Below are 27,018 nucleotides of genomic sequence, written 5' to 3'. Positions count from 1 at the left end.
ATCATCAGTTAATAATAAATGTATTTACTGATCAATGGTAACAAGGTTGCACTGCTGAGGCTCATGCTGCTTCTCCAGGAGAATTGTAAACAAATGAGCGCAGCACACAAAAAAGCAACCCAGTTAACAAAATACTGACTATAAAAATTACAAATATGGAGTTTTTATATATTTTATAACATATGATAGAGTTAAGCAACCTCACTTGACGAGTAGGCAACTATTTCCTGAATACAATCACGATTGAAACTGTGACATTGATTTCATACAACAGGTTAATAAACAGTTACAATTAAGTCACTTACATTTTAGATGCAATATTGACTGTTTTTGTTCTGTTTCAGCAGCAAAAATAGTTAAACAAAGATCACAACAACTTGTTTTCTCATTACTGAATGATTCAGCATTTTGAAACGAATCGCTTGACTCAAAGATTCAATGGTCAATCCATAAACATCTGTCTCAATCATGAATGACTCAGTCATTGGAACGAATCATTTGAACGAATGAATCAATGACTCGCTCATTAAGATGGTCGCCTGGCGACACCTAATGGCGGTTTAGTGTTATGTTTAAAAGTATCATTCTTTCCAACGTGCACCATTATCAATGTCCGTGCGGACGTCCGTTTTTTTACTTTCACTTTTATATTAGCGATTTAAAAGCACCCACTCGTGTCACACGTCGATTAACCGGTGGGAAAATATCCTCAGACACATACCTAATAAATGTATATTTAAATACAATATTGGCCTACCTGGTAAAAAGTTTTATATACTATTTTGATGTCCTTTTGGACACAAGAGGGCAGTATAGCCCTATGTTTGCTTTTTTGTTGAACCAAATAGCACTAAATAGCCTGTTTTTAACTTTTTCATTCTTCTTGAATTGCAAAAACAGAATAAAATGGGTTTAGTTGTGATATTTGTATACTTTTATATAGAAATAAATGGTATATAATTACATTTTTAGAAGATTTTTAGTGTTTCCTTTTTGGACATTAACCCCTCGCCATAGCAAAACCGTTTGAGATATTTATTATCCATTCACAACTTAGCATATTTAATGTAGTTTCATCATGTTGAAAAAGTTTGGTACGAATAAAATAAATAGTTTAAGAGGAGTGGCTAAAAATTCAGAGGCTGATTTTGCAAAAAAATTCACATTCAGACCAAAATATCTGACTTCCTGATGGCCAGAGCTATTGAATGTAAATTAGAAAGTTGTCCGGCTTGATGAGAACAATATACAAACTATTTTTTCTTTACTGTAGTTAAAACTAACCCCCCCACTTTTGTCTAAAGCATGTTGAAAGTGACACACTTCCTGCTGCCAGTTGGTGGCGCTATAACTTTGACTCACAATAGCTACATCCATCTGATCGGCCTCTTACCACGAACACACTGCTGAAGTTTCATCAAGATCAGTTAATGTATGCAGAAGTTATTCCACTTCCGTGTTTCTCTTTTCTCGCCATAAATTCGATTCCTCGCCACAGCCAAACCGTTCGAGATATCAAAAATCCGTCCGCAATTTAGCATCCTCAAAGTCTTGACTACATGCACACCGAGTTTGAAGGGGACACGGTGAATTTTCTAGGAGGAGTATTTCACATTCCACAGCAAGCGTTTTCCAAACAACCCATAATAGCCGACTTCCTGTTGGGCTGGCGTAAAACTTGACCGGGGTAAAGTTGTTCGGCCCGATGAGATCTATATGTGTACCGAGTTTCATATTAATTCATGCGAGCGTGTTTGATATATGGATCAAGTTTTAGAACCCCGTTCAAGGGGGCGCTGTTGAGCCCCCCAGCCACGCCCGGGTACCAGCTTCAGCCCGGCCCTGATGGCCGTGGGTTTTGACCTGTGTGCAAAGTTTCAAGAGTTTTTGAGCACGTTAAGGACCCCAAAAGCCCCTGAAACCTTGATTAACAATATAAAAGCAAGAGTCAAATCCCCCCCTCCCCTCACACACACACAGACACAGAGAGAGGGAGAGAAAATTCTTCAGAAAATCCACATTCAAACCAAAATATCTCTCTTCCTGTTGGTCGGAGATGGTTCATGTAAATTAGAAAGTTGTCCGTCTTGATGAGAACAATACACATACCAAGTTTTGTGATTCTAGGAAAAACTAAGCCCCCATTTTTGACTAAAGGTGGCGCTACTGAGCCATTCCACCACGCCCGTTTCTGAAACTTTGCACATGTCTACTGGCTAATAAATGTGATGTGTCTGTTGAGTTTCATGCAATTTCAAGTATGTTAAGAGTCTCAAAAGCATCAAAAAAGAATATTAAAGTTTGATGCGTTGCCACGGTAACAGTATCTAAGATATCAATAATCCTTTCACAGGTTTACATCTGCCGTGTGTCTACATTGTACACATAAAGTTTGAAGCAAATCGGGTAAAAATAAGACACTGATTTCAAAGCATTTTGAAAGTGACATATTCCTGCTGCCAGTTGGTGGCGCTATAACTTTGACTCACAATAGTCACATCCATGTGATCGGCCTCTTACCACGAACACACTGCTGAAGTTTCATCAAGATCAGTTAATGTATGCAGAAGTTATAACACACTTCCTGTTTCATTTTTTCGCCATAAATTTGTTTCCTCGCCACGGCCAAACCGTTCGAGATATCAAAAATCCGTCCGCAATTTAGCATCCTCAATGTCTTGACTTCATGCACACCGAGTTTGGAGGCGAATCGATGAATTCCCTAGGAGGAGTACATTAAATTCCACAGCATGCGTTTCCAAACAACGCTAAATAGCCAACTTCCTGTTTGGCTGGCGTAAAACTTAGAGCACGAAAGTTGTTCGGCCCGATGAGATCTATATGTGTACCGAGTTTCATATTATTACATGCAAGCGTGTTTGATTTATGGACACGTGTTCGGATCCCGTTCCAGGGGGCGCTGTCGAGCCCCCCTGCCACGCCCGGGTACCAGCTTCAGTCCGGACCTGATGGCCGCGGGTTCTGACGTGTGTGCAAAATTTCAAGAGTTTTCGAGCATGTTAAGAGCCCCAAAAGTGCCCGAAAGGTTGACAAAATAATAATAATAATAATAATAATAATAATAAATATAGCTGCGAGCAGCGATTACGGGCCCAAGCCGGTGGCACCGCAACCCCGGTGCCTTGGCGGTGCCGCCGGCTTTGGCCCTCCATCGATGAAGAGTTCAGATGCAAAAGCCTCTAAGTGGCATCTGAAATTTTTTTCTTGAATGATCATTTTTATCAAGCTCGTATATTTAAGTTCAGTAATTTCACTTAAATGGTAATGCAAATTACCTATTAATTGTCATTTAAGTGAAATTACTGAACTTAAATATACGAGCTTGATAAAAATGATCATTCAAGAAGAAAATTTCAGATGGCACTTAGAGGCTTTTGCATCTGAACTCTTCATATATATACATACAAGTAAATATAAATATATATATAGAAAAGACAGAAAATATTACTTGTCTTACCTTATTCTGATTTTATGATACACTCAAAATATTTCACAACATATCCTTTAAATTTAATGTAAAAATAAAAACGAAAGTAAGCCGTGTTGGTCTCACGTAACCCTCTCATTAGAATCAAAAATGTTTCAACATTTGCGATGTATTTGGATGCTAAACTATTCTTTATTATATGCTTTGTACTTCACTCGTGTTCCAATATCGATGGAGAAAATTATCCTCTTCACACGCGCAAAAATGTGCTTGGAAACATCACAGTGGAGCAGTGCTTACTGTGAATGGTACAAATTGTACTACTGACTATTTAAACAGAGCAGTGTAATTTGTATATGTCAGGTTGACTATATGTCAGGTTGACTATTTTATTATTATATTTTATTAGGGCTATAATGAACAGACTGCGATGTCAAGATTGCAATTCTGGAATGTGTGTGTGTGTGTGTGACGCGGTTGCGATTGAACAGTGGACACATAAAAACATAAATAAAATGTTTCAGTTCATTCGTAGTTCCATAGGAATACACTGAAAATGCTCGTTCTACTCCGCACCATTATCAATGTCTGTGCGGACGTCTGTATTTTACTTTCGCTTTTAAGTTAGCGATTTAAAAGCCTTCAGTGGTGTCACACGTCGATTAACCGGTGGGAAAATTTTGTCACAGTCAGATCCCTAATATATTTATATATAAATACAATAGGCCTACCTGAAAGAGAATTTTACTTGCCCGACCAGAGTATAGCCTGGTTAGAACGTCAATAACAAAAAAATAACTTGGGAATCACTAAAAAGAGAGATTATTCTAATTGCATTACATTCATTTTAAGTTGCAATCAACAGTTAATAATAAATGTACTGATCAATGTTAACAAGGTTGCACTGCTGAGGCTCGTGCAGCTTCTCCAGGAGAATTGTAAACAAATGAGCGCAGCACACAAAAAAGGAACCCAGTTAACAACATACTGACTATAAAAATTACAAATATGGAGTTTTTATATATTTTATAACATATGATAGAGTTAAGCAACCTCACTTGACGAGTAGGCTACTATTTCCTGAATGCAATCACGATTGAAACTGTGACATTGATTTCATACAACAGGTTAATAAACAGTTACAATTAAGTCGCTTACATTTTAGATGCAATATTGACTGTTTTTGTTCTGTTTCAGCAGCAAAAATAGTTAAACAAAGATCACAGCAGAACCATCGCGCATCTCACAGCAACTTGTTTTCTCATTACTGAATGATTCAGCATTTTGAAACGAATCGGTTGACTCAAAGATTCAATGGTCAATCCATAAACATCTGTCTCAATCATGAATGACTCAGTCATTGGAACGAATCGTTTGAACGAATGAATCAATGACTCGCTCATTAAGATGGTCGCCTGGCGACACCTAATGGCGGTTTAGTGTTATGTTTAGAAGTATCATTCTTTCCAATGTGCAACATTATCAATGTCCGTGCGGACGTCCGTTTTTTACTTTCACTTTTATATTCACTTTTATACTTTTGCTAGTTGCTTTCAAGATGTGATTCCTACTAAATTTTTTAAGCAGGTTGTATGTACTATTGGTTCTGACTTGTTGTCTATTATCAACAAATGTCTCTACACCGGGGTTGTTCCTAACAGCCTGAAACATGCCTCGGTCTTGCCGAAACTTAAAAGAGCTAGCTTGGATTCATCAATTCTAAGCAACTACCGCCCCATTTCAAATTGACCTTTTATTTCTAAAATTTTAGAAAAAGCGGTTCTATGCCAACTCCAGTCTTTTTTAACTGATAGTCAGATCTACGAGAAATTTCAGTCTGGTTTTAAATTACGTCATAGTACAGAATCTGCACTTCTACGAGTCATGAATGATGTTCTGCTCAGTACTGACACAGGGCAATCTGTAGCTCCCGTCCTTTTAGACCTTAGCTCTGCTTTTGACCTTGTCGACCATGATATTTTAATCTCTCGTCTTGAGGCATGTACAGGTTTTAAGGGCATGGTGTTGAAATGGTTCCGCTCATATTTGTCTAACAGAAGCTATTCTGTTCGTATCGGGAAACAGTGCTCATCTAGAATGAAACTTGGGTGTGGTGTTCCGCAGGGTTCTATTCTTGGGCCAGAACTGTTTAATCTGTATATGTTACCTTTAGGTTCTATTTTAACTAAACATGGGATTTCTTTTCACCTGTATGCCGACGATACCCAAATTTACCTGCCTCTAAAGCGTGACGACAGGTCTGCTTTACAGCCACTACTGGACTGTATAGATGACCTGAAATCATGGCTTACAGGTAACTTTTTGAGTCTGAATGAAAACAAGACGGAAATTATCGTGTTTGGCCCCAGTGATCGTAGTACACATGTTTGTGACCTCCAAACGTTGTCACCTTACAGTACCACCTGTATTCGGAATCTGGGGGTCTGGATTGATAACAACATTACCCTTGAAAAGCAGATAAGTGCGGTGGTAAAGTCTTGCTTCTTTCACCTCCGTCTCTTAGCAAAGGTTAAACCATTTTTGTCTAGTAAGCACTTTGAGATAGCTATGCATGCTTTTGTAACATCCAGATTGGACTATTGTAATTCTTTATATATTGGGATCTCTCAGAAACACATCACCCGTCTACAAATAGTCCAAAATGCAGCTGCACACCTTCTCAAAGGAAAACGAAAATTTGAACATATTACACCGGTTCTGATTTCGCTTCATTGGCTACCGATTAAATTTCGAATAGATTTTAAAGTTTTGCTTTTTGTTTTTAAATCTATACAGAACTTAGCTCCCCAGTACTTATCTGAAATGCTTTATCCAGAAATTAAGTCAAGATCACTAAGATCGGGGGACTCGAACCTACTTTCTGTCCCTAGGACCAGACTAAAAAATAGGGGTGATCGTGCTTTCGCAGCTTATGGGCCTAAGCTATGGAATAGTCTACCCCACAATATCAGATCTGCCCAAACTCTGACACTTTTTAAAATCTCTCTGAAAACGCATATCTTTTCACTAGCTTTTAATATACCCTGACTTGAGCGACTTCTTCTCTTTGATGTGTATCTTTGCTGGTTTTTGTGCTTACTGTCTACCCTTATTGGCCTTGTTAAGCACTTTGGTCAACATCAGTTTTTTTTAAATGTGCTATATAAATAAAATTGTTGTTTTTGTTGTTAGCGAATTAAAAGCACCCGCTCGTGTCACACGTCGATTAACCGATGGAAAAATACCCTCACAGTCATATACCTAATAAATTTATATTTAAATACAATAGGCTTACCTAGTAAAACGTTTTATATACTATTTTGATATCCTTTTGGACACAAGAGGGCAGTATAGCCCTATGTTTGCTTTTTGTTGAACCAAATAGCACTAAATAGCCTGTTTTTAACTTTTTCATACTTCTTGAATTGCAAAAACGGAATAAAATAGGTTTAGTTCTAATATTTGTATAATTTTGTATAAAAATAAATGGTGTATAATTAAATTTTTAGAAGTTATGAGATGTTTCCTGCTTCCTTTTTGACATTAATTTAATCCCTCGCCATAGCAAAACCGTTTGAGATATTCAATATCAGTTTACAATTTAGCATCATTAATATATTTTTATCATGTTGAAAAAGTTTGGTGGGAATAAAATAAATAGTTTAAGAGGAGTGGCTAAAAATTCAGAGGCTGATTTAGCAAAAAATCCATATTCAGACCAAAATATCTGACTTCCTGATGGCCGGAGCTGATGAATGTAAATTAGAAAGTTGTCCGGTTTGATGAGAACAATATACAAACAATTTTTTTTTCACTGTATTTAAAACTAACCCCCCCACTTTTGTCAAAAGCATGTTGAAAGTGACACACTTCCTGCTGCCAGTTGGTGGCGCTATAACTTTGACTCACAATAGTTACATCCATCTGATCGGCCTCTTCCCACGAACACACTGCTGAAGTTTCATCAAGATCAGTTAATGTATGCAGAAGTTATTCCACTTCTTGATTCTCTTTTCTCGCCATAAATTCGATTCCTCGCCACGTCCTTACCGTTCGAGATATCAAAAATCCGTCCGCAATTTAGCATCCTCAATGTCTTGACTACATGCACACCGAGTTTGGAGGGGACACGGTGAATTTTCTAGGAGTAGTACTTCACATTCCACAGCAAGCGTTTTCCAAACAACCCATAATAGCCGACTTCCTGTTGGGCTGGCGTGAAACTTGACAGAGGGAAAGTTGTTCGGCCCGAGGAGATCTATATGTGTACCGAGTTTCATATTATTTCATGCAAGCGTGTTTGATATATGGACCAAGTTTTCAAACTCCGTTCAAGGGGGCGCTGTTGATCCCCCCTGCCACGCCCCTTTCTGAAACTTTTCACATGTCTACTGGCTAATAAGTGTTATTTGTCTGTCGAGTTTCATCCAATTTCAAGCATGCTAAGAGTCTCAAAAGCATCAAAAAATAATATTAAAGTTTGAAGCGTTGCCACGGCAACAGTATCTAAGATATCAATCATCCTTTCGCAGGTCTACATCTGCAGTGTGTCTACATTATACACATAAAGTTTGAAGCAAATCAGGTAAAAAGAAGAGGGTGATTTCAAAGCATTTTGAAAGTGACACACTTCCTGCTGCCAGTTGGTGGCGCTATAACTTTGACTCACAATAGTCACATCAATGTGATCGGCCTCTTACAACGAACACACTGCTGAAGTTTCATCAAGATCAGTTAATGTATGCAGAAGTTATAACACACTTCCTGTGTCCCATTATTCGCCATAAATTTGTTTCCTCGCCACGGCCAAACCGTTCGAGATATCAAAAATCCGTTCGCAATTTAGCATCTTCAATGTCTTGACTTCATGCACATTGAGTTTGGAGGCGAATGGATGAATTTCCTAGGAGGAGTACATCAAATTCCACAGCATGCATTTTCCAAACAACGTATAATAACCGACTTCCTGTTGGGCTGGTGTAAAACTTAGAGCACGAAAGTTGTTCGGCCCGATGAGATCTATATGTGTACTGAGTTTCATATTATTACATGCAAGCGTGTTTGATTTATGGACCAAGTTTTAAGACACCATTCCAGGGGGCGCTGTCGAGCCCCCGTGCCACGCCCGGGTACCAGCTTCAGCCCGGCCCTGATGGCCGCAGGTTCTGACGTGTGTGCAAAATTTCAAGAGTTTTTGAGCATGTTAAGGGCCCCAAAAGTGCCCGAAAGGTTGACAAAATAATAATAATAATAATAATAAATAATCCTACCGGAAACAATAGGGCCTTCGCCCTTTTAGGGCTTGGGCCCTAAATATAGCTGCGAGCAGCGATTACGGGCCCAAGCCGGTGGCACCGCAACCCCGGTGCCTTTAGTTACCTAAAGGCACCGGGGGTGGCGGTACCGCCGGCTTTGGCCCTCCATCGCTGCTCGCAGCTATATATATATATATATATATATATATATATTTATATACATACACACACATACATACATATATATATATATATATATATATATATATATATATATATATATATATATATATATATATTATTGTTCAAAAGTTTGGGGTCAGTAAGATTTTTAATGTTTTTAGGAGAAGTCTCTTCTGCTCACCAAGGCTGCATTTATTGATTAAAAATACAAACAAAAACAGTAATATTGTGAAATATTATTCCAATTTAAAACAGCTGTTTTCAATTTTAAAATATTTTACATAGTAATTCATTTCTGTGATCAAAGTTGAGTTTTCAGCATCATTACTCCAGTCTTCAGTGTCACATGATCCTTCAGAAATCATACTAATATGATGATTGATGCTCAATAAATATTCATTATTATTTTCAATGTTGAAAACAGTTGTGTACAGATTTTTTTTTTTTTCAAAATGCTTTGATGAATGTAAAGTTCAAAAGAACAGCATATATTTCAAATATATATATTTTTAACATTATAAATGTCTTTACTGTAACTGTTGATCAGTTTAACTCATCCTTCATAAATAAAAGTACTGATTTATTTTATTTCTTTCCCCCCAAAATAAAATTTTAATTATTACTAACCACAAACTTTTGAGCGGTAGTGTTTAACGTTACAAAAGCTTTAGATTTCAGATAAATGCTGTTCTTTTGAACTTTCTATTCATCAAAGACTGTACACAACTGTTTTCGACATTTAAAATAATAATGAATGTTTCTTGAGTATCAATCATCATATTAGAATAATTTCTGAAGGATCATGTGACAGTGACGACTGGAGTAATGATGCTGAAAACTCAGCTTTGATCACAGGAATAAATAACAGTTTAAAATATATTAAAATAGAAAGCAGCTGTTTTAAATTGGAATACTATTTTACAATATTACTGTTTTTGTTTGTATTTTTAATCAAATAAATGCAGCCTTGGTGAGCAGAAGAAACTTCTCTGTTATGTGCGCACCACAGACTGCACGCACGTCCGCTTAGAGTTCCGCCTTTTGCCTTCCGTCAATATTACGTTATTAGAAAAATATTTTTTTAGAGAATCGATTTTTTGACATTTGTGAATCGATTCAGAATCGTCCACGTCCGCATCGCGATGCATCTAAGAATCAATTTTTTCTCCCACCCCTAGATTTCATACAACAGGTTAATAAACAGTTACAATTAAGTCACTTACATTTTAGATGCAATGTTGACTGTTTTTGTTCTGTTTCAGCAGCGAAAATAGTTAAACAAAGATCACGGCAGAACCATCACGCATCACGTGTTTTCTCATAACTGAACGATTCAGCATTTTTAACGAATCGGTTGACTCAAAGATTGAATGATCAATCCATAAACATCTGTCTTAATCATGATCGACTCATTCGAACGAATCGTTTGAACGAATGAATCAATGACTCGCTTATTAAGATGGATGCCTGGCGACACCTAATGGCGGTTTAGTGTTGTTTAAAAGCATCATTCTTTCCCAGATGTGTATGATTTGTGTGTGCAACATTATCATTATTTTTCTTTCACTATTATATTAGCGATTTAAAAGCACCCACTCGTGTCACACGTCGATTAACCGGTGGGAAAATATCCTCAGACACATACCTAATAAATGTATATTTAAATACAATATTGGCCTACCTGGTAAAAAGTTTTTTGATGTCCTTTTGGACACAAGAGGGCAGTATAGCCCTATGTTTGCTTTTTTGTTGAACCAAATAGCACTAAATAGCCTGTTTTTAACTTTTTCATTCTTCTTGAATTGCAAAAACAGAATAAAATGGGTTTAGTTGTGATATTTGTATACTTTTATATAGAAATAAATGGTATATAATTACATTTTTAGAAGATTTTTACTTTAAATATGCTAAATTGTGAATGGGTAATGAATATCTCAAACGGTTTTGCTATGGCGAGGGATTAATGTAGTTTCATCATGTTGAAAAAGTTTGGTACGAATAAAATAAATAGTTTAAGAGGAGTGGCTAAAAATTCAGAGGCTGATTTTGCAAAAAAATTCACATTCAGACCAAAATATCTGACTTCCTGGTGGCCAGAGCTATTGAATGTAAATTAGAAAGTTGTCCGGCTTGATGAGTACAATATAGAAACTATTTTTTCTTTACTGTAGTTAAAAGTAACCCCCCCACTTTTGTCAAAAGCATGTTGAAAGTGACACACTTCCTGCTGCCAGTTGGTGGCGCTATAACTTTGACTCACAATAGCTACATCCATCTGATCGGCCTCTTACCACGAACACACTGGTGAAGTTTCATCAAGATCAGTTAATGTATGCAGAAGTTATTCCACTTCCGTGTTTCTCTTTTCTCGCCATAAATTCGATTCCTCGCCACAGCCAAACCGTTCGAGATATCAAAAATCCGTCCGCAATTTAGCATCCTCAAAGTCTTGACTACATGCACACCGAGTTTGAAGGGGACACGGTGAATTTTCTAGGAGGAGTATTTCACATTCCACAGCAAGCGTTTTCCAAACAACCCATAATAGCCGACTTCCTGTTGGGCTGGCGTAAAACTTGACCGGGGTAAAGTTGTTCGGCCCGATGAGATCTATATGTGTACCGAGTTTCATATTAATTCATGCGAGCGTGTTTGATATATGGATCAAGTTTTAGAACCCCGTTCAAGGGGGCGCTGTTGAGCCCCCCAGCCACGCCCGGGTACCAGCTTCAGCCCGGCCCTGATGGCCGTGGGTTCTGACTTGTGTGCAAAGTTTCAAGAGTTTTTGAGCACGTTAAGGACCCCAAAAGCCCCTGAAACCTTGATTAACAATATAAAAGCAATAGTCAAATCCCCCCTCCCCTCACACACACACAGACACAGAGAGAGGGAGAGAAAATTCTTCAGAAAATCCACATTCAAACCAAAATATCTCTCTTCCTGTTGGTCAGAGATGGTTCATGTAAATTAGAAAGTTGTCCGTCTTGATGAGAACAATACACATACCAAGTTTTGTTGCTGTTGATAAAACTAACCGCCCCATTTATGACTAAAGGTGGCGCTACTGAGCCATTCCACCACCCCCGTTTCTGAAACTTTGCACATGTCTACTGGCTAATAAATGTGATGTGTCTGTCGAGTTTCATGCAATTTCAAGTATGTTAAGAGTCTCAAAAGCATCAAAAAAGAATATTAAAGTTTGAAGCGTTGCCATGGCAACATTATTAAAGATATCAAAAATCCTTTCACAGGTCTACATCTGCCGTGTGTTTACATTATACACATAAAGTTTGAAGCAAATTGGGTAAAAATAAGAGGGTGATTTTAAAGCATTTTGAAAGGGACACACTTCCTGCTGCCAGTTGGTGGCGCTTTAACTTAGACTCACAGTAGTCACATCCATGTGATCGGCCTCTTACAACGAACACACTGCTGAAGTTTCATCAAGATCAGTTAATGTATGCAGAAGTTATAACACACTTCCTGTTTCCATTATTCGCCATAAATTCGTGTCCTCGCCACGGCCAAACCGTTCGAGATATCAAAAATCCGTCCGCAATTTAGCATCCTCAATGTCTTGACTTCATGCTGACTGAGTTTGGAGGCGATTGGATGAATTCCCTAGGAGGAGTACATTAAATTCCACAGCATGCGTTTCCAAACATCCCATAATAGCCAACTTCCTGTTGGGCTGGCGTAAAACTTAGAGCACGAAAGTTGTTCGGCCCGATGAGATCTATATGTGTTCCGAGTTTCATATTATTACATGCAAGTGTGTTTGATTTATGGACAAGTGTTCGGATTCCGTACCAGGGGGCGCTGTTGAGCCCCCCTGCCACGCCCGGGTACCAGCTTTAGCCCGGCCCTAATGGCCGCGGGTTCTGACATGCGTGCAAAGTTTCATGAGTTTTTGAGCACGTTAAAGGCCCCAAAAGCCCCCGAACCCTTGAAGAACAATAATAATAATAATAAATATAGCTGCGAGCAGCGATTACGGGCCCAAGCCGGTGGCACCGCAACCCCGGTGCCTTTAGTTACCTAAAGGCACCGGGGTGGCGGTACCGCCGGCTTTGGCCCTCCATCGCTGCTCGCAGCTATATTTATATATGAAGAGTTCAGATGCAAAAGCCTCTAAATGCCATCTGAAATTTTCTTATAGAATGATCATTTTTATCAAGCTCGTATATTTAAATTCAATAATTTCACTTAAATGGCAATGAAGATTACCTATTAATTGTCATTTAAGTGAAATTACTGAACTTAAATATACAAGCTTGATAAAAATGATCATTCTATAAGAAAATTTCAGATGGCATTTAGAGGCTTTTGCATCTGAACTCTTCATATATATATATATATATATATATACATATATATATATATATATATATATATATATATATATACATACATACATACATACATACATACACACACATACATATATATGTATATATATATATATATATATATATATATATATATATATTATTGTTCAAAAGTTTGGGGTCAGTAAGATTTTTCATGTTTTTAGGAGAAGTCTCTTCTGCTCACCAAGGCTGCATTTATTGATTAAAAATACAAACAAAAACAGTAATATTGTGAAATATTATTCCAATTTAAAACAGCTGTTTTCAATTTTAAAATATTTTACGTAGTAATTCATTTCTGTGATCAAAGTTGAGTTTTCAGCATCATTACTCCAGTCTTCAGTGTCACATGATCCTTCAGAAATCATACTAATATGATGATTGATGCTCAATAAATATTTATTATTATTTTCAATGTTGAAAACAGTTGTGTACAGATTTTTTTTTTTTCAAAATGCTTTGATGAATGTAAAGTTCAAAAGAACAGCATATATTTCAAATATATATATTTTTAACATTATAAATGTCTTTACTGTAACTGTTGATCAGTTTAACTCATCCTTCATAAATAAAAGTACTGATTTATTTTATTTCTTTCCCCCAAAAATAAAATTTTAATTATTACTAACCACAAACTTTTGAGCGGTAGTGTTTAACGTTACAAAAGCTTTAGATTTCAGATAAATGCTGTTCTTTTGAACTTTCTATTCATCAAAGACTGTACACAACTGTTTTCGACATTTAAAATAATAATGAATGTTTCTTGAGTATCAATCATCATATTAGAATAATTTCTAAAGGATCATGTGACAGTGACGACTGGAGTAATGATGCTGAAAACTCAGCTTTGATCACAGGAATAAATAACAGTTTAAAATATATTAAAATAGAAAGCAGCTGTTTTAAATTGGAATACTATTTTACAATATTAATGTTTTTGTTTGTATTTTTAATCAAATAAATGCAGCCTTGGTGAGCAGAAGAAACTTCTCTGTTATGTGCGCGCCACAGACTGCACGCACGTCCGCTTAGAGTTCCGCCTTTTGCCTTCCGTCAATATTACGTTATTAGAAAAATATTTTTTTAGAGAATCGATTTTTTGACATTTGTGAATCGATTCAGAATCGTCCACGTCCGCATCGCGATGCATCTAAGAATCAATTTTTTCTCCCACCCCTAGATTTCATACAACAGGTTAATAAACAGTTACAATTAAGTCACTTACATTTTAGATGCAATGTTGACTGTTTTTGTTCTGTTTCAGCAGCGAAAATAGTTAAACAAAGATCACGGCAGAACCATCACGCATCACGTGTTTTCTTATAACTGAACGATTCAGCATTTTTAACGAATCGGTTGACTCAAAGATTGAATGATCAATCCATAAACATCTGTCTTAATCATGATCGACTCATTCGAACGAATCCTTTGAACGAATGAATCAATGACTCGCTTATTAAGATGGATGCCTGGCGACACCTAATGGCGGTTTAGTGTTGTTTAAAAGCATCATTCTTTCCCACATGTGTGTGATTTGTGTGTGCAACATTATCATTATTTTTCTTTCACTATTATATTAGCGATATAAAAGCACCCACTCGTGTCACACGTCGATTAACCGGTGGGAAAATATCCTCAGACACATACCTAATAAATGTATATTTAAATACAATATTGGCCTACCTGGTAAAAAGTTTTATATACTATTTTGATGTCCTTTTGGACACAAGATGGCAGTATAGCCCTATGTTTGCTTTTTTGTTGAACCAAATAGCACTAAATAGCCTGTTTTTAACTTTTTCATTCTTCTTGAATTGCAAAAACAGAATAAAATGGGTTTAGTTGTGATATTTGTATACTTTTATATAGAAATAAATGGTATATAATTACATTTTTAGAAGATTTTTACTTTAAATATGCTAAATTGTGAATGGATAATAAATATCTCAAACGGTTTTGCTATGGCGAGGGATTAATGTAGTTTCATCATGTTGAAAAAGTTTGGTACGAATAAAATAAATAGTTTAAGAGGAGTGGCTAAAAATTCAGAGGCTGATTTTGCAAAAAAATTCACATTCAGACCAAAATATCTGACTTCCTGATGGCCAGAGCTATTGAATGTAAATTAGAAAGTTGTCCGGCTTGATGAGTACAATATAGAAACTATTTTTTCTTTACTGTAGTTAAAAGTAACCCCCCCACTTTTGTCAAAAGCATGTTGAAAGTGACACACTTCCTGCTGCCAGTTGGTGGCGCTATAACTTTGACTCACAATAGCTACATCCATCTGATCGGCCTCTTACCACGAACACACTGCTGAAGTTTCATCAAGATCAGTTAATGTATGCAGAAGTTATTCCACTTCCGTGTTTCTCTTTTCTCGCCATAAATTCGATTCCTCGCCACAGCCAAACCGTTCGAGATATCAAAAATCCGTCCGCAATTTAGCATCCTCAAAGTCTTGACTACATGCACACCGAGTTTGAAGGGGACACGGTGAATTTTCTAGGAGGAGTATTTCACATTCCACAGCAAGCGTTTTCCAAACAACCCATAATAGCCGACTTCCTGTTGGGCTGGCGTAAAACTTGACCGGGGTAAAGTTGTTCGGCCCGATGAGATCTATATGTGTACCGAGTTTCATATTAATTCATGCGAGCGTGTTTGATATATGGATCAAGTTTTAGAACCCCGTTCAAGGGGGCGCTGTTGAGCCCCCCAGCCACGCCCGGGTACCAGCTTCAGCCCGGCCCTGATGGCCGTGGGTTCTGACTTGTGTGCAAAGTTTCAAGAGTTTTTGAGCACGTTAAGGACCCCAAAAGCCCCTGAAACCTTGATTAACAATATAAAAGCAATAGTCAAATCCCCCCTCCCCTCACACACACAGACACAGAGAGAGGGAGAGAAAATTCTTCAGAAAATCCACATTCAAACCAAAATATCTCTCTTCCTGTTGGTCGGAGATGGTTAATGTCAATTAGAAAGTTGTCCGTCTTGATGAGAACAATACACATACCAAGTTTTGTTGCTGTTGATAAAACTAACCGCCCCATTTATGACTAAAGGTGGCGCTACTGAGCCCCTCACCACGCCCGTTTCTGAAACTTTGCACATGTCTACCGGCTAATAAATGTGATGTGTCTGTCGAGTTTCATCCAATTTCAAGTATGTTAAGAGTTTCAAAAGCATCTGAAAAGAATATTAAAGTTTGATGCGTTGCCACGGCAACAGTATTTAAGATATCAATAAACCTTTCACAGGTCTACATCTGCCGTGTGTCTACATTATACACATAAAGTTTGAAGCAAATCGGGTAAAAATAAGAGGGTGATTTCAAAGCATTTTGAAAGTGACACACTTCCTGCTGCCAGTTGGTGGCGCTATAACTTTGACTCACAATAGTCACATCAATGTGATCGGCCTCTGACCACGAACACACTGCTGAAGTTTTATCAAGATCAGTTAATGTATGCAGAAGTTATAACACACTTCCTGTTTATCTTTTCTCGCTATAAATTCGTTTCATCGCCACGGCCAAACCGTTCGAGATATCAAAAATCCGTCCGCAATTTAGCATCCTCAATGTCTTGACTTCATGCTGACCGAGTTTGGTGTGGATCGGATCAATTCCCTAGGAGGAGTACATTAAATTCCACAGCATGCGTTTTTCAAACAACCCATAATAGCTGACTTCCTGTTGGGCAGAGCTAATAACTTAGAGTGCGAAAGTTGTTCGGCCCGATGAGATCTATATGTGTACCGAGTTTCATACTAATACGTTCTTGTATGTGTCCAAGATTTAAGATTGTGTTCTAGGGGGCGCTGTTGAGCCCCCCTGCCACGCCCGGGTACCAGCTTCAGCCCGGCCCTAATGGCCGCGGGTTCTGACCTGCGTGCAAAGTTTCATGAGTTTTTGAGCACGTTAAAGGCCCCAAAAGCCCCCGAACCCTTGAAGAACAATAATAATAATAATAATAATCCTAACGAAAACAATAGGGCCTTCGCCCCTTCAGGGCTTGGGCCCTAATAATAATAATAATCCTAACGAAAACAATAGGGCCTTCGCCCTTTCAGGGCTTGGGCCCTAATAATAATAATAATAAATAATCCTACCGGAAACAATAGGGCCTTCGCCCTTTCAGGGCTTGGGCCCTAATAATAATCCTAACGAAAACAATAGGGCCTTCGCCCCTTCAGGGCTTGGGCCCTAATAATAATAATAATAATAATAATAATAATCCTAACGAAAACAATAGGGCTCTGCGCCCTTTCAGGGCTTGGGCCCTAATAATAATCCTAACGAAAACAATAGGGCCTTCGCCCTTTGGGCTTGGGCCCTAATAATCCTAACGAAAACAATAGGGCCTTCGCCCCTTCAGGGCTTGGGCCCTAATAATAATAATAATAATAATAATAATCCTAACGAAAACAATAGGGCTCTGCGCCCTTTCAGGGCTTGGGCCCTAATAATAATAATCCTACCGAAAACAATAGGGCCTTCGCCCTTTCAGGGCTTGGGCCCTAATAAATCAAGGAAAGGCCCCAGCAAACAAATGTGTTTTGAGATACTTTTTTAAAAGTGCATAGTGAGTCGACTGGTTACTGACTGGTTAATGATACTTTTTAATTAAAAAGTTTTTCCAGATCCAGAGTAACTGTGTGTGTGTGTGTGTTTGCGTAGGTGTTGGGGATTCCACTGGGCTCTGCCGTCAAACAGGTCTCCATGAGCAGCGGGCAGATCTTGGTTGCTAAGTCCAGTCCCTCTGTGTCCAAGGTGGTGGGCCAAAAGCAAGTGGTAGCACAGGGCGTCGCTAAGGCAATCGTCAGTGGAGGAGGCAGCGGTGCAAGCGGCATTGTGGGACAGCAGGTGCATGCTGGTACCAAGGCAGCAAGTGGGTCTGGAGGAGGTGGCAAAAGTGGAGGTCAGAGTTCATACCCTTTTTTTTTTTCCTTGACCCTCATCATGCCTTAAAGTAACCCATATATTTCAACTGATCTCTAATATGCTGTGTCTTTCTTTTAAATAAGTCAAAATTAATGAATGAACTAATCTTAACACTAAGGGTGATGTGACAAGTTGTCAGCATTAGGTTTTTTTTTTTTGTCCTCACTGAAAATGATACACTGATCAAAGCTATAATCTCAACAAATCTGAACTGGTTTATAATTATTTGCTGAATCAGTTGCTGATTGGTTCAGATGCATGAATCCATGTCTGAATTGTAAAATAAAATTGTGTATGTTACATGTAGCCATTTTTAGAAGGTAAAGTGTGTATATGTGTGCAAAGTTCAGAAAGCATTTGTCTTGCCCAGGGATGCTAATTAAGATGTTCAGAATAGTAGTGTGTGTGTGTGTGTGTGTGTGTAGCCCCTTTCACACAGCGCATTGAACCCGGGAAATTGCCGGCAAATTGCCGGAACGCCTTCTGTGTGAACGCAAACATGATCCGGGTTTAATGCCGGGATCGATGCCGGGTTGGGGACCTAGTAACATTGCCGTGTTCAGTCCCGGAACGCGCGCTGTGTGAACAAAAGCCGTAATAATGCCGTGTCGTAGTGATGACGCTGAAGCCGGGATCGTTCGCCAGCTGTGAAACGGTACGAAATGCGCAATTTTATGATCGAATCAGAGAAATAAATGCACAAGCGTGGTTTCCCGAGAGAGAAATCGCAGCTCATAAGCAAACTGAAGACGCTGCTGAGACATTACAAGTCACATCGATGTCACGTGTCTTTCCGGGACATACACGGGTTGTGTGTGAACGCGCTCTCTGATTCTGGAAAATCACTGGCAGTGTGAATGAACCAAAATCAAATGAACCCGGGTCAAATCCCGGGTCACTTTATCCGTGTATTTTCCGGAATCTCTGTGTGAAAGGGGCTTGTGTGAAAGCATCTGTTGGTGTGTTTAGAGATGTGTTTATCAGGCTGATCAGCAGATGTTGTGCTGAAAGGGGAATATCACAGGGCTAATCTAAGTGTGGCTTTACTGCAGAGCTGACTAAACCAACCATTAGGAATCGCCATTACTCAGTCAGAAACTCCTGTTTAGAGACTGTCCATCTACAAACACCACTCTACTCTACAATAGAGGCTTAAGCACATTTATTTCTTTATTCCATATTTTTCCACAGATCTCAAGGTTTAAAGTCAAGCCATTTTCTATATGATCTTTATAAACAATATAATTTGTTAAAGATGCATTTCCTCGATCTGGCCCATTTAAGGGTGTCTTCACACTTGGCATGTTTGGTTCGATTAAAACAAACCCTGGTGCGATTGCTCTGTTAGTGCGGTTCATTTGATTAAGTGTGAACGCTGCCATCCGAACCCTGGTGTGCACCAAACAAGCCGACCGAGACCGGTGAAAAGATGGGTCTCGGTCCGCTTCCAAACAAACTCTGGTGCGGTTCTGTGAAATATGAATGCAACACTGACCAAAGACTTGCAAAGACTCACAAGATGTGACTCTAAAATCTAAATCTAAGTGTGGCTGTACTGCAGAGCTGACTAAACCATTAGGAATCGCCATTACTCAGTCAGACACTCGTATCTCCCTGCTGCCACAGGGGGAAACAGGATTTAGTATGATTAATTTTAAAAACACCCAATATGTGGATGGGTATTGAATGCTTGTTTTAGTGGTATATGAAACAGTCTTTAAGCTGTGTCGGCGCTATATATTCTGTCTAGGTTCTGTACTTTTTGTCTTATGAGTCCACTTATAATGTTAGTAGAAGCTGCACCAAAATTAGTTTCACTATTCTGACCCTTAAAGGGACAGCTCAGCAATAAAAAACAAAATAAATATTAATAATTAATTTACTCGTCTCTTATGTTGTGCCAAACTTGTATAACACTTTTCTTTCATGAAGCACAAAAGAGTGAAAATTAAGTACACTATCATAATTTTTTTATTACCAATTCTCACCTTATTTTTGCCATTTTTATTACTTATTCTCACCAATGCTCTATTTATTTGATCAAAAATACAGTTAAAACTATAATATTGTGAAATATTATAATTTAAAATAACTATTTTCTACTTTTAATATATTTATAAATATACTGTCACTTTTGATCAATTGAATGCATCCTTTACTGAATAAAAGTATTAATTTCTTTCCAAAGAAAATCTGACCCCAAACTTTTGAATTGTAGTTCACGCTGCTTTTTCCCATTCAGTGGAAAACATATAGCCGCTGTGTGCTTTCAAGGACAAAAACACCATGAAAATAGTTTATACGGTTCAGAGCCATACAGTTGCTTTCAGTAAGCAAAAGGTCAAGTTGATATTCACTGAAACTTTTGGTGATTTTGTTTATTTTTATTTTTCAGTAATGGCTACCCTCCAGCTGCCAGCAAATAACTTGGCAAACCTGGCCAATCTGCCTCCAGGCACCAAACTCTACCTGACCACCAACAGCAAGAACCCATCGGGCAAAGGCAAACTGCTACTGATCCCACAGGGAGCCATTCTGAGAGCCTCACACAGCGCAGGTCAGACACACTACATGTATCATGGGATTTGGGAACTATCATTGTCTCTCTGGGCCTGTTTTCATCTTGTATTAAGATGTACAGTATTTTGATAGATTGGATCACAAGTAGACGAGGGAGACTTATTGAGACCTGTTTACAGCTGGTGTTTCAATCCATCACATTTTTTGTCTCCGTCTGTAGGCCAGCAGTCTCAGAGTTCTAGTTCTGGAGGGTCACATTCCTCCAGTGGTTCCTCAGGGACTGGCAGCCTGCCTTCCAATTTATCCTACACTTCTTACATCCTTAAACAGACTCCGCAGGTAATAGTCTTTGTTGTAAACTGTTTAAAATAAAGATTTTTACACACTAAGTCTGTGGAATGGATCCTGATATACTCAAACTGTTTTGTTCAATTTACTTTTGTTCAACTATTACTTTGTTCACACAGTAACTCTTGCATAATCTATATATACTCTAAATAGCCATTATTTAATGTGTTTAGCTCAGTGGGTGCTCTTGTTGTCCAAAACAGTGTCTAGTCAAAGACTCATACACACACATTCCAAAAGCCTTTCCCTGTCAATTTGTGTTACACTGACGAAGTAACTATTGATCTTTCCAGGGCACGTTTTTGGTTGGCCAGCCAGGGGGCTCTGGGAAACAGAGCTCTGGTGGTGGTCATGTGGCATCGAGTCCTGCTTCCAGTACTCAGCAGGCCATTCGGGTCACAGCAGGACAGAAGGCAGCCATTTTGGCTCAGGTGTGTAACAAAGGAAGGATTTAATTACACAAAATTTCCCCTTCTACTTTATATAGTTGTTTAGCTTCAGGGATATGTAATGTAATATGTTATTTAATGTATATTACAATAATTATTATAAGTGTCAAAATGATTACTATATCATTTATTTTATTATATTATATATAAAAATTTATATTAAAGGAGAACTTGGTAACTTTTTTAACTTAATAAAACTGTCTAGAAATCATTTGGATGGTTAAACAACCTGTTCTGGTGATATTGGTGACTTTCCCCGCTCCCCCCAGCGTTCCCAGGCGGAAAACCAACCTTGCAACTTGGGGACTACCGTCCCGGCAAGATAGAAATTGGAAGTCTTGTGAGAAGCGAGAACGAGAACGAGAACGAGCGCGAAACACAAATTGCTTTACGGCAATTCGACATAAACACCCACGCATGTATGATGTATTACCAGATTACCCACCTCGGTAGACATAGCTCCACACGATACAGTTGGCTTGCTCCGATCAAAACAAACGCACATGAGCAGCGATAGAGAGGGGGAGGAGGCCGCCGCAAGTGAGTTTTATTACGACCGTGTTGTGAAATATACGCCCCCCCACAGCTGTAGGGGGAGCTTGTGGGGAAAACATGCGACAACAAAAGGGAAAATCAGCGAAGAAGTGACTAGAGTTCGCTAGAGTTGCAGAGTTCTCCTTTAAAGTTATTTTATTTATTATATAGATGGACCATATTGGATAGGAATAGACAGGTGTTTAGGTTATGCTGTAGGTTTGTTTTTACATGCAAGATAATGCAGTTGAAAGTTGTTTTGTCTTTTTTTTTTTCGGAGTACCTGACCCCATTTAACTTTTAATTAGATTCAACATGCAAGCTCACAATTCCTGGGAAATATAATTTCTTTTTGGTGTGGTTCTGTAGATAGCGATGCAGAAAACACTGAGATGGATTCAACAGCGCATTCATTTCCCTTGCTAAAACAGTCATAGTTAGCTTCAATAAAATAAAGAAATAAGATGGTAAAACACACACACTCAAAGTGACTCAGAAGGAGTGGGATCAGTTTAGCTACTGTATAAAAGCAAAAGTGTTCAGGGGTTTGCCATTATTTCCTCCCTCTCCATCATCGCTTTCTTGCTCTCTCTCCATCTCATTGATCTTTCTTTATCTCTTTTCTTTTTTTCACTTGCTGCACTTTCATTAGTGTTACACAACGCCTCTTCTGAAAAGCTCACACTCTCTAGAGCCCTTCCTATGAATGTGTGTGTGTCCTGATTATCAGATAGAGGCTAATGAGTATGCCTGCAGCTGACATTTGAGCTGTAATTCAACCTGTGAACACACGCTCATGCACATCTTTTCCTTCCTTCCTTCTCTTACTACCTTTCTTCTTGTTAATTATCCATTAAAATCATACCCTCATTATTCTCATCAAAGTGTAGCACACAGGGCACCATGATTGCTGCTCATAATTTTTTTATTAGAATTCTCGTTATCCCCTTCAGCACAGGTGAGACTAAATCAATCCTTTTCCTCTGGTCCGTTAGACCTGCTAGAATTTGTTTGTGTACAGTAAAATGGTCATATATATCGATCAGCTCCTGACATACTTAAATACTCTGAAGGTGGTGGAGGAGTATTTGTGTTTGAAGTATTTGCTATGTGCTTGAGAGAACAGGAATATTAGAGGGAAAGAGATGGGCCTTAGGAACTGAACATGCAAGAATGAGTGTGAGAAACAAGTTAAAGTCGTCTTGCTATATAATTCCATTTGCTTTATGTAAAAGAGATATCTGCAGTCTTTTTGTCCAGTGAATATATTAGCATGAATATTAAAGTACATAATTGCCAAAGTGGTGTAGGACAACATTTCGGTTTATTTACAGAATGTATGAATAGATAAATTAAATCGAATAAAAAAATAAAAGTACTAAAAATCTATTTCACTTCTGTAATGTTGTTTTAAAATTAAACAAGAACAATGTTGGGAGGGACTAGTTTTTATGAACTGAAAGCATTAAAACTAAATGCATTATTATATATATATATATATATATATATATATATATATATATATATATATATATATATATATATATTAGGGCTGAACGATTTTGGAAAATAATCTAATTGCGATTTAGTTTTACCAATATTGCGATTGCGATTTAATATGCGATTAATTTTTTTAAGCTCTTTATCTTTTCTATTATTCAACAAAAACAAGCAATAAATCATTGTAAAATAGGGAAGGGAATCTTTGGGCACCTCATGAGCCGATCAATTTTTTTCTTTAATTGATCTTATTAATAAAACTTAAAATATTTAATTACATAATTATAAGTAGGCCTACTTATAATAATTACACATTTAAAAAACTAAATTAATACAATTACATGTTAATAATTTTAACAAATAAGCTTCAAAACAAATAACAAAGAGGGAAAAAAATACAAGCAATAAACAAAGAGTGCTTTCAGTATTTAAGAGTAGGCTGTCTGAACGTGTTCATCTCTTTTGAAATTATAAGATCTGGTTTGTCCTGTCTGTTTAATAACTTAAGATATAACTGACTGTGTCACATTAATTTCGCGTCATAAAAGCATTTTTGAGATGCGAGTACATTTAACCACGTAGACCGAGTTGCTCACAGCCGCATGCTCAAGTGCTCTTCACAAAGCGCGCGTGAGTAGCCTATTTGAAATTGAAAGCAGCTTCTGTCGGTGATTTTCATATTTTTAATATATAAGCCAACTGCATTCCAAGACATATGATGCCTTCGTAGAACATTTGTAAGTAAAATACCGGCGGGCGAGACCGTTCACTACAAAAGTAACATCACGCAGACCGCGCGCATCTCAGATCTTGTGCAATGAAGCCCGCGAATGTCTTTGTAATTCGCTTCAACTTTTCCGAACTTTATTAAAGATTATTTCTCGTAAGGTTCGATCGGTGTCGTGTGTGTGTGTGTGTGTGTGTGAGAGAGAGACAGGAATTAGAAGCAAGCAGAATACGGTTGTTTATAAAGCACAAGCGTCATCACGTATCTATGTTTAAAACTAAGCTCAGACATAAATCTGAAATGATCTCAATCGATACAGAATCATTGGAGAGAATCTATAACACAATATCACATAAATTAAACATAATCTGTTATTTCCTGTAGCCAGGCCTATATGCGTTGCGTGCCAAGTTGATGCTTCATCTGCAAGACTGGTTTACGCTCGCGTGTCACGTGACCAGACTGTAATCGCAGTTTTGTGGTTAAAAAAATGTCATCATATCGCGATATTATCGCAAATGCAATTAATCGTTCAGCCCTAATATATGTTTTTTTTTCAACTTCTTTCTCTTAATGTTTGATTGACAGGTGGTGGGTGGGTCTCAAGGTTCTCAGGTGAAGCTGTCAGACGGCTCAGTGAAGATGGTTACAGCTGCCGCAGCAAGTCACCTGAACAAACCAGGCACAACAACCCTGAGAATGACGGGAGGTGTCATTACTGCCACAAGCTCCACCCCAACAACGCCCAGTTCCACGCCAACCTCTCAACATGTAAGAAATGTGTCTTTTTTTGACAATGCGTGACACATTGACCCGAGAATTGACGTACGTGTTAGGTAGCTTAGTCATTATCATCATTCTGTTTCTTTGTCATGATAGAAACTTGTGTTGTGCATGGGTCACAAAGTTAATATCTAAAGTTATTTTGACCATCTACAGCCCCTCTAATGTTTTTCCCTGTACAGTCAGCAGAAGCCAGTGGAGCATCCTCCTCTCAGCCATTACCTCAGACAGCTAAAGCACCACCGCAGCACCCTGTGCTTGTAGCTGCCAATCAAGCTGCCGTGATCAGTGCTGCCAAGAGCGCTAGCTCTGCCGCCAACACAGCAAAGAGTTCTGCCTCTGGCACTGGGGCCGTAGTCACGGTTGCCAAGACCGTCAACATGCCTCTTATCAGTCTGTCAAAGGGGGCGGGGTCGTCTGTAGTGGGCGGGTCCAAAAGCTCCAGCCCTTCATTGGTCACTGCAGCGTCACTGATTGGGGGAGGAACTTTCAGCGGGAAAACTGCTACCACCATCTCAGGTAACCAGTCATCTGCTGTCCAGAGTTGCCAAATATTTTGTCCTTAAAGTGTGGTCACATTTACCGTTGTTCAGGAATCCAAATAATCTGGAATTTCGCGCAAGGACGAAAGATTTCCCCATGCAGATTTAGTTATGGGTTGAAATTGGTGATGTGAATTTGCAGCATTGACCCAACAGAAAGCTGCTTGGTTTGAAAGTGACTTCTTTGTGAGCTGTGCTTCATGCATCACTGCATTATTGACAATAGACAATGGACCTTTTTTGCCCACAAAATTTCGCTAATATGATCAACACCTTTAGAATGGCAAACCGTTAAAGCTCCCACGTACTCTCACAGATCACCAATGTAATTATATGAAATATAATCTGATGACTGAATGGCCTTGACCATTAGCTTCAGGAGTGAAATAAATCTTTCTCAACACTGAAAGGGGTGGGTGGTGTGTCAAAGTCTTATAACTTCATACATCATCACAGTAACTTTATCATGATTCATGAATGGAAATTTTTTAATTGGTTGACATATTAAAAAAACACATTACAACACATATTTTTGGGATAATGCAAGCTGTCCACCCCTTCTCTGAATTAATTAATCCATTGCTTGAAATGCTTCATTTGTTAAATTTTTTGGTCACTGTTTTGTGTTCACCATGATTCTCTTCACTTGCAGGTATGTTGAAGTTGCACCCAGCTCAGTCCAGTTCCCAGCAAACGGTTCTCACCATCCCAGCCAATCAGCTGAAGCAGCTCAGTGTGGGCAGTGGGTCCTCGGCACTGCAGACTATCTTGATGCCTGTTGGCAAAGGTAACAGCACCCTGTTCCTCTGATACCCACACAGCCTTACTCACACTCCTGATCTCTACAGTCCTGAAGGCTGTGAGTGTGAGTCCGTGGGATATTGTAAAGTTAGATTATTTATTTTCAACTTTATGCCCTAGTTTACTGCTTTGACACATAAGCTCTCTTCTCAATGCTGACAACCCAAAGATTGAAGGTTCGATTCATGATTCATCACAATTATGATCTTAAGCAAGGCGCTCTTGCATGTTGTGATGGGTCGTTTCAGGTTGTGGTGTTATAATTCTGCCAGCCTTCATGGACTGACGTTTTTTGTCAGCTGTGTTAAGCCTGCAAGATTGTATGTATCAGAGATGTTTGTTTTTGTTTAGCATTCATCAGCGATGACAGTAATAGGTGAACAGAGCTCCAGAGACACTCTCCTGTCAGATATGGTTTTCATTTTTTCATTTTGCGCTCACTCTGACCTGGTTACTTTGCTTTAGATTGATCTGTGCGGCACCATGGCGGCAGAAGCTGCCTCAGGTTAGTTTATTTTGCGTTGAATGAATACAGTACATCAGAGCAGTAAGACAGGCCATTTCCTGTAACAATATGCAAGCTGTTGTCATAGTGATAGAGAGGGATATGAGT

General features: G+C 38.5%; 1 protein-coding gene across 2 annotated transcripts in view; it reads left to right on the top strand.

Moving 5' to 3' along the window:
* The window catches only part of yeats2 (YEATS domain containing 2), a 98,259-nt gene that overhangs the window by 60,211 nt on the left and 11,030 nt on the right, over positions 1–27,018 (top strand). For both annotated transcript variants that reach the window (XM_084411418.1, XM_084411419.1), the window contains exons 15-21: positions 17,938–18,178; positions 20,597–20,758; positions 20,942–21,060; positions 21,363–21,500; positions 24,868–25,050; positions 25,245–25,581; positions 26,257–26,391. In XM_084411418.1, coding sequence (XP_084267544.1) covers positions 17,938–18,178; positions 20,597–20,758; positions 20,942–21,060; positions 21,363–21,500; positions 24,868–25,050; positions 25,245–25,581; positions 26,257–26,391 — 1,315 coding nt within the window. The remainder of the gene's footprint in view (positions 1–17,937; positions 18,179–20,596; positions 20,759–20,941; positions 21,061–21,362; positions 21,501–24,867; positions 25,051–25,244; positions 25,582–26,256; positions 26,392–27,018) is intronic.

The sequence above is a fragment of the Rutilus rutilus genome (genome assembly GCF_951802725.1).
Source record: "Rutilus rutilus genome assembly, chromosome: 6".
Lineage (NCBI taxonomy): Eukaryota > Metazoa > Chordata > Actinopteri > Cypriniformes > Leuciscidae > Rutilus > Rutilus rutilus.
This window is presented reverse-complemented; position numbering and strand designations above follow the sequence as displayed.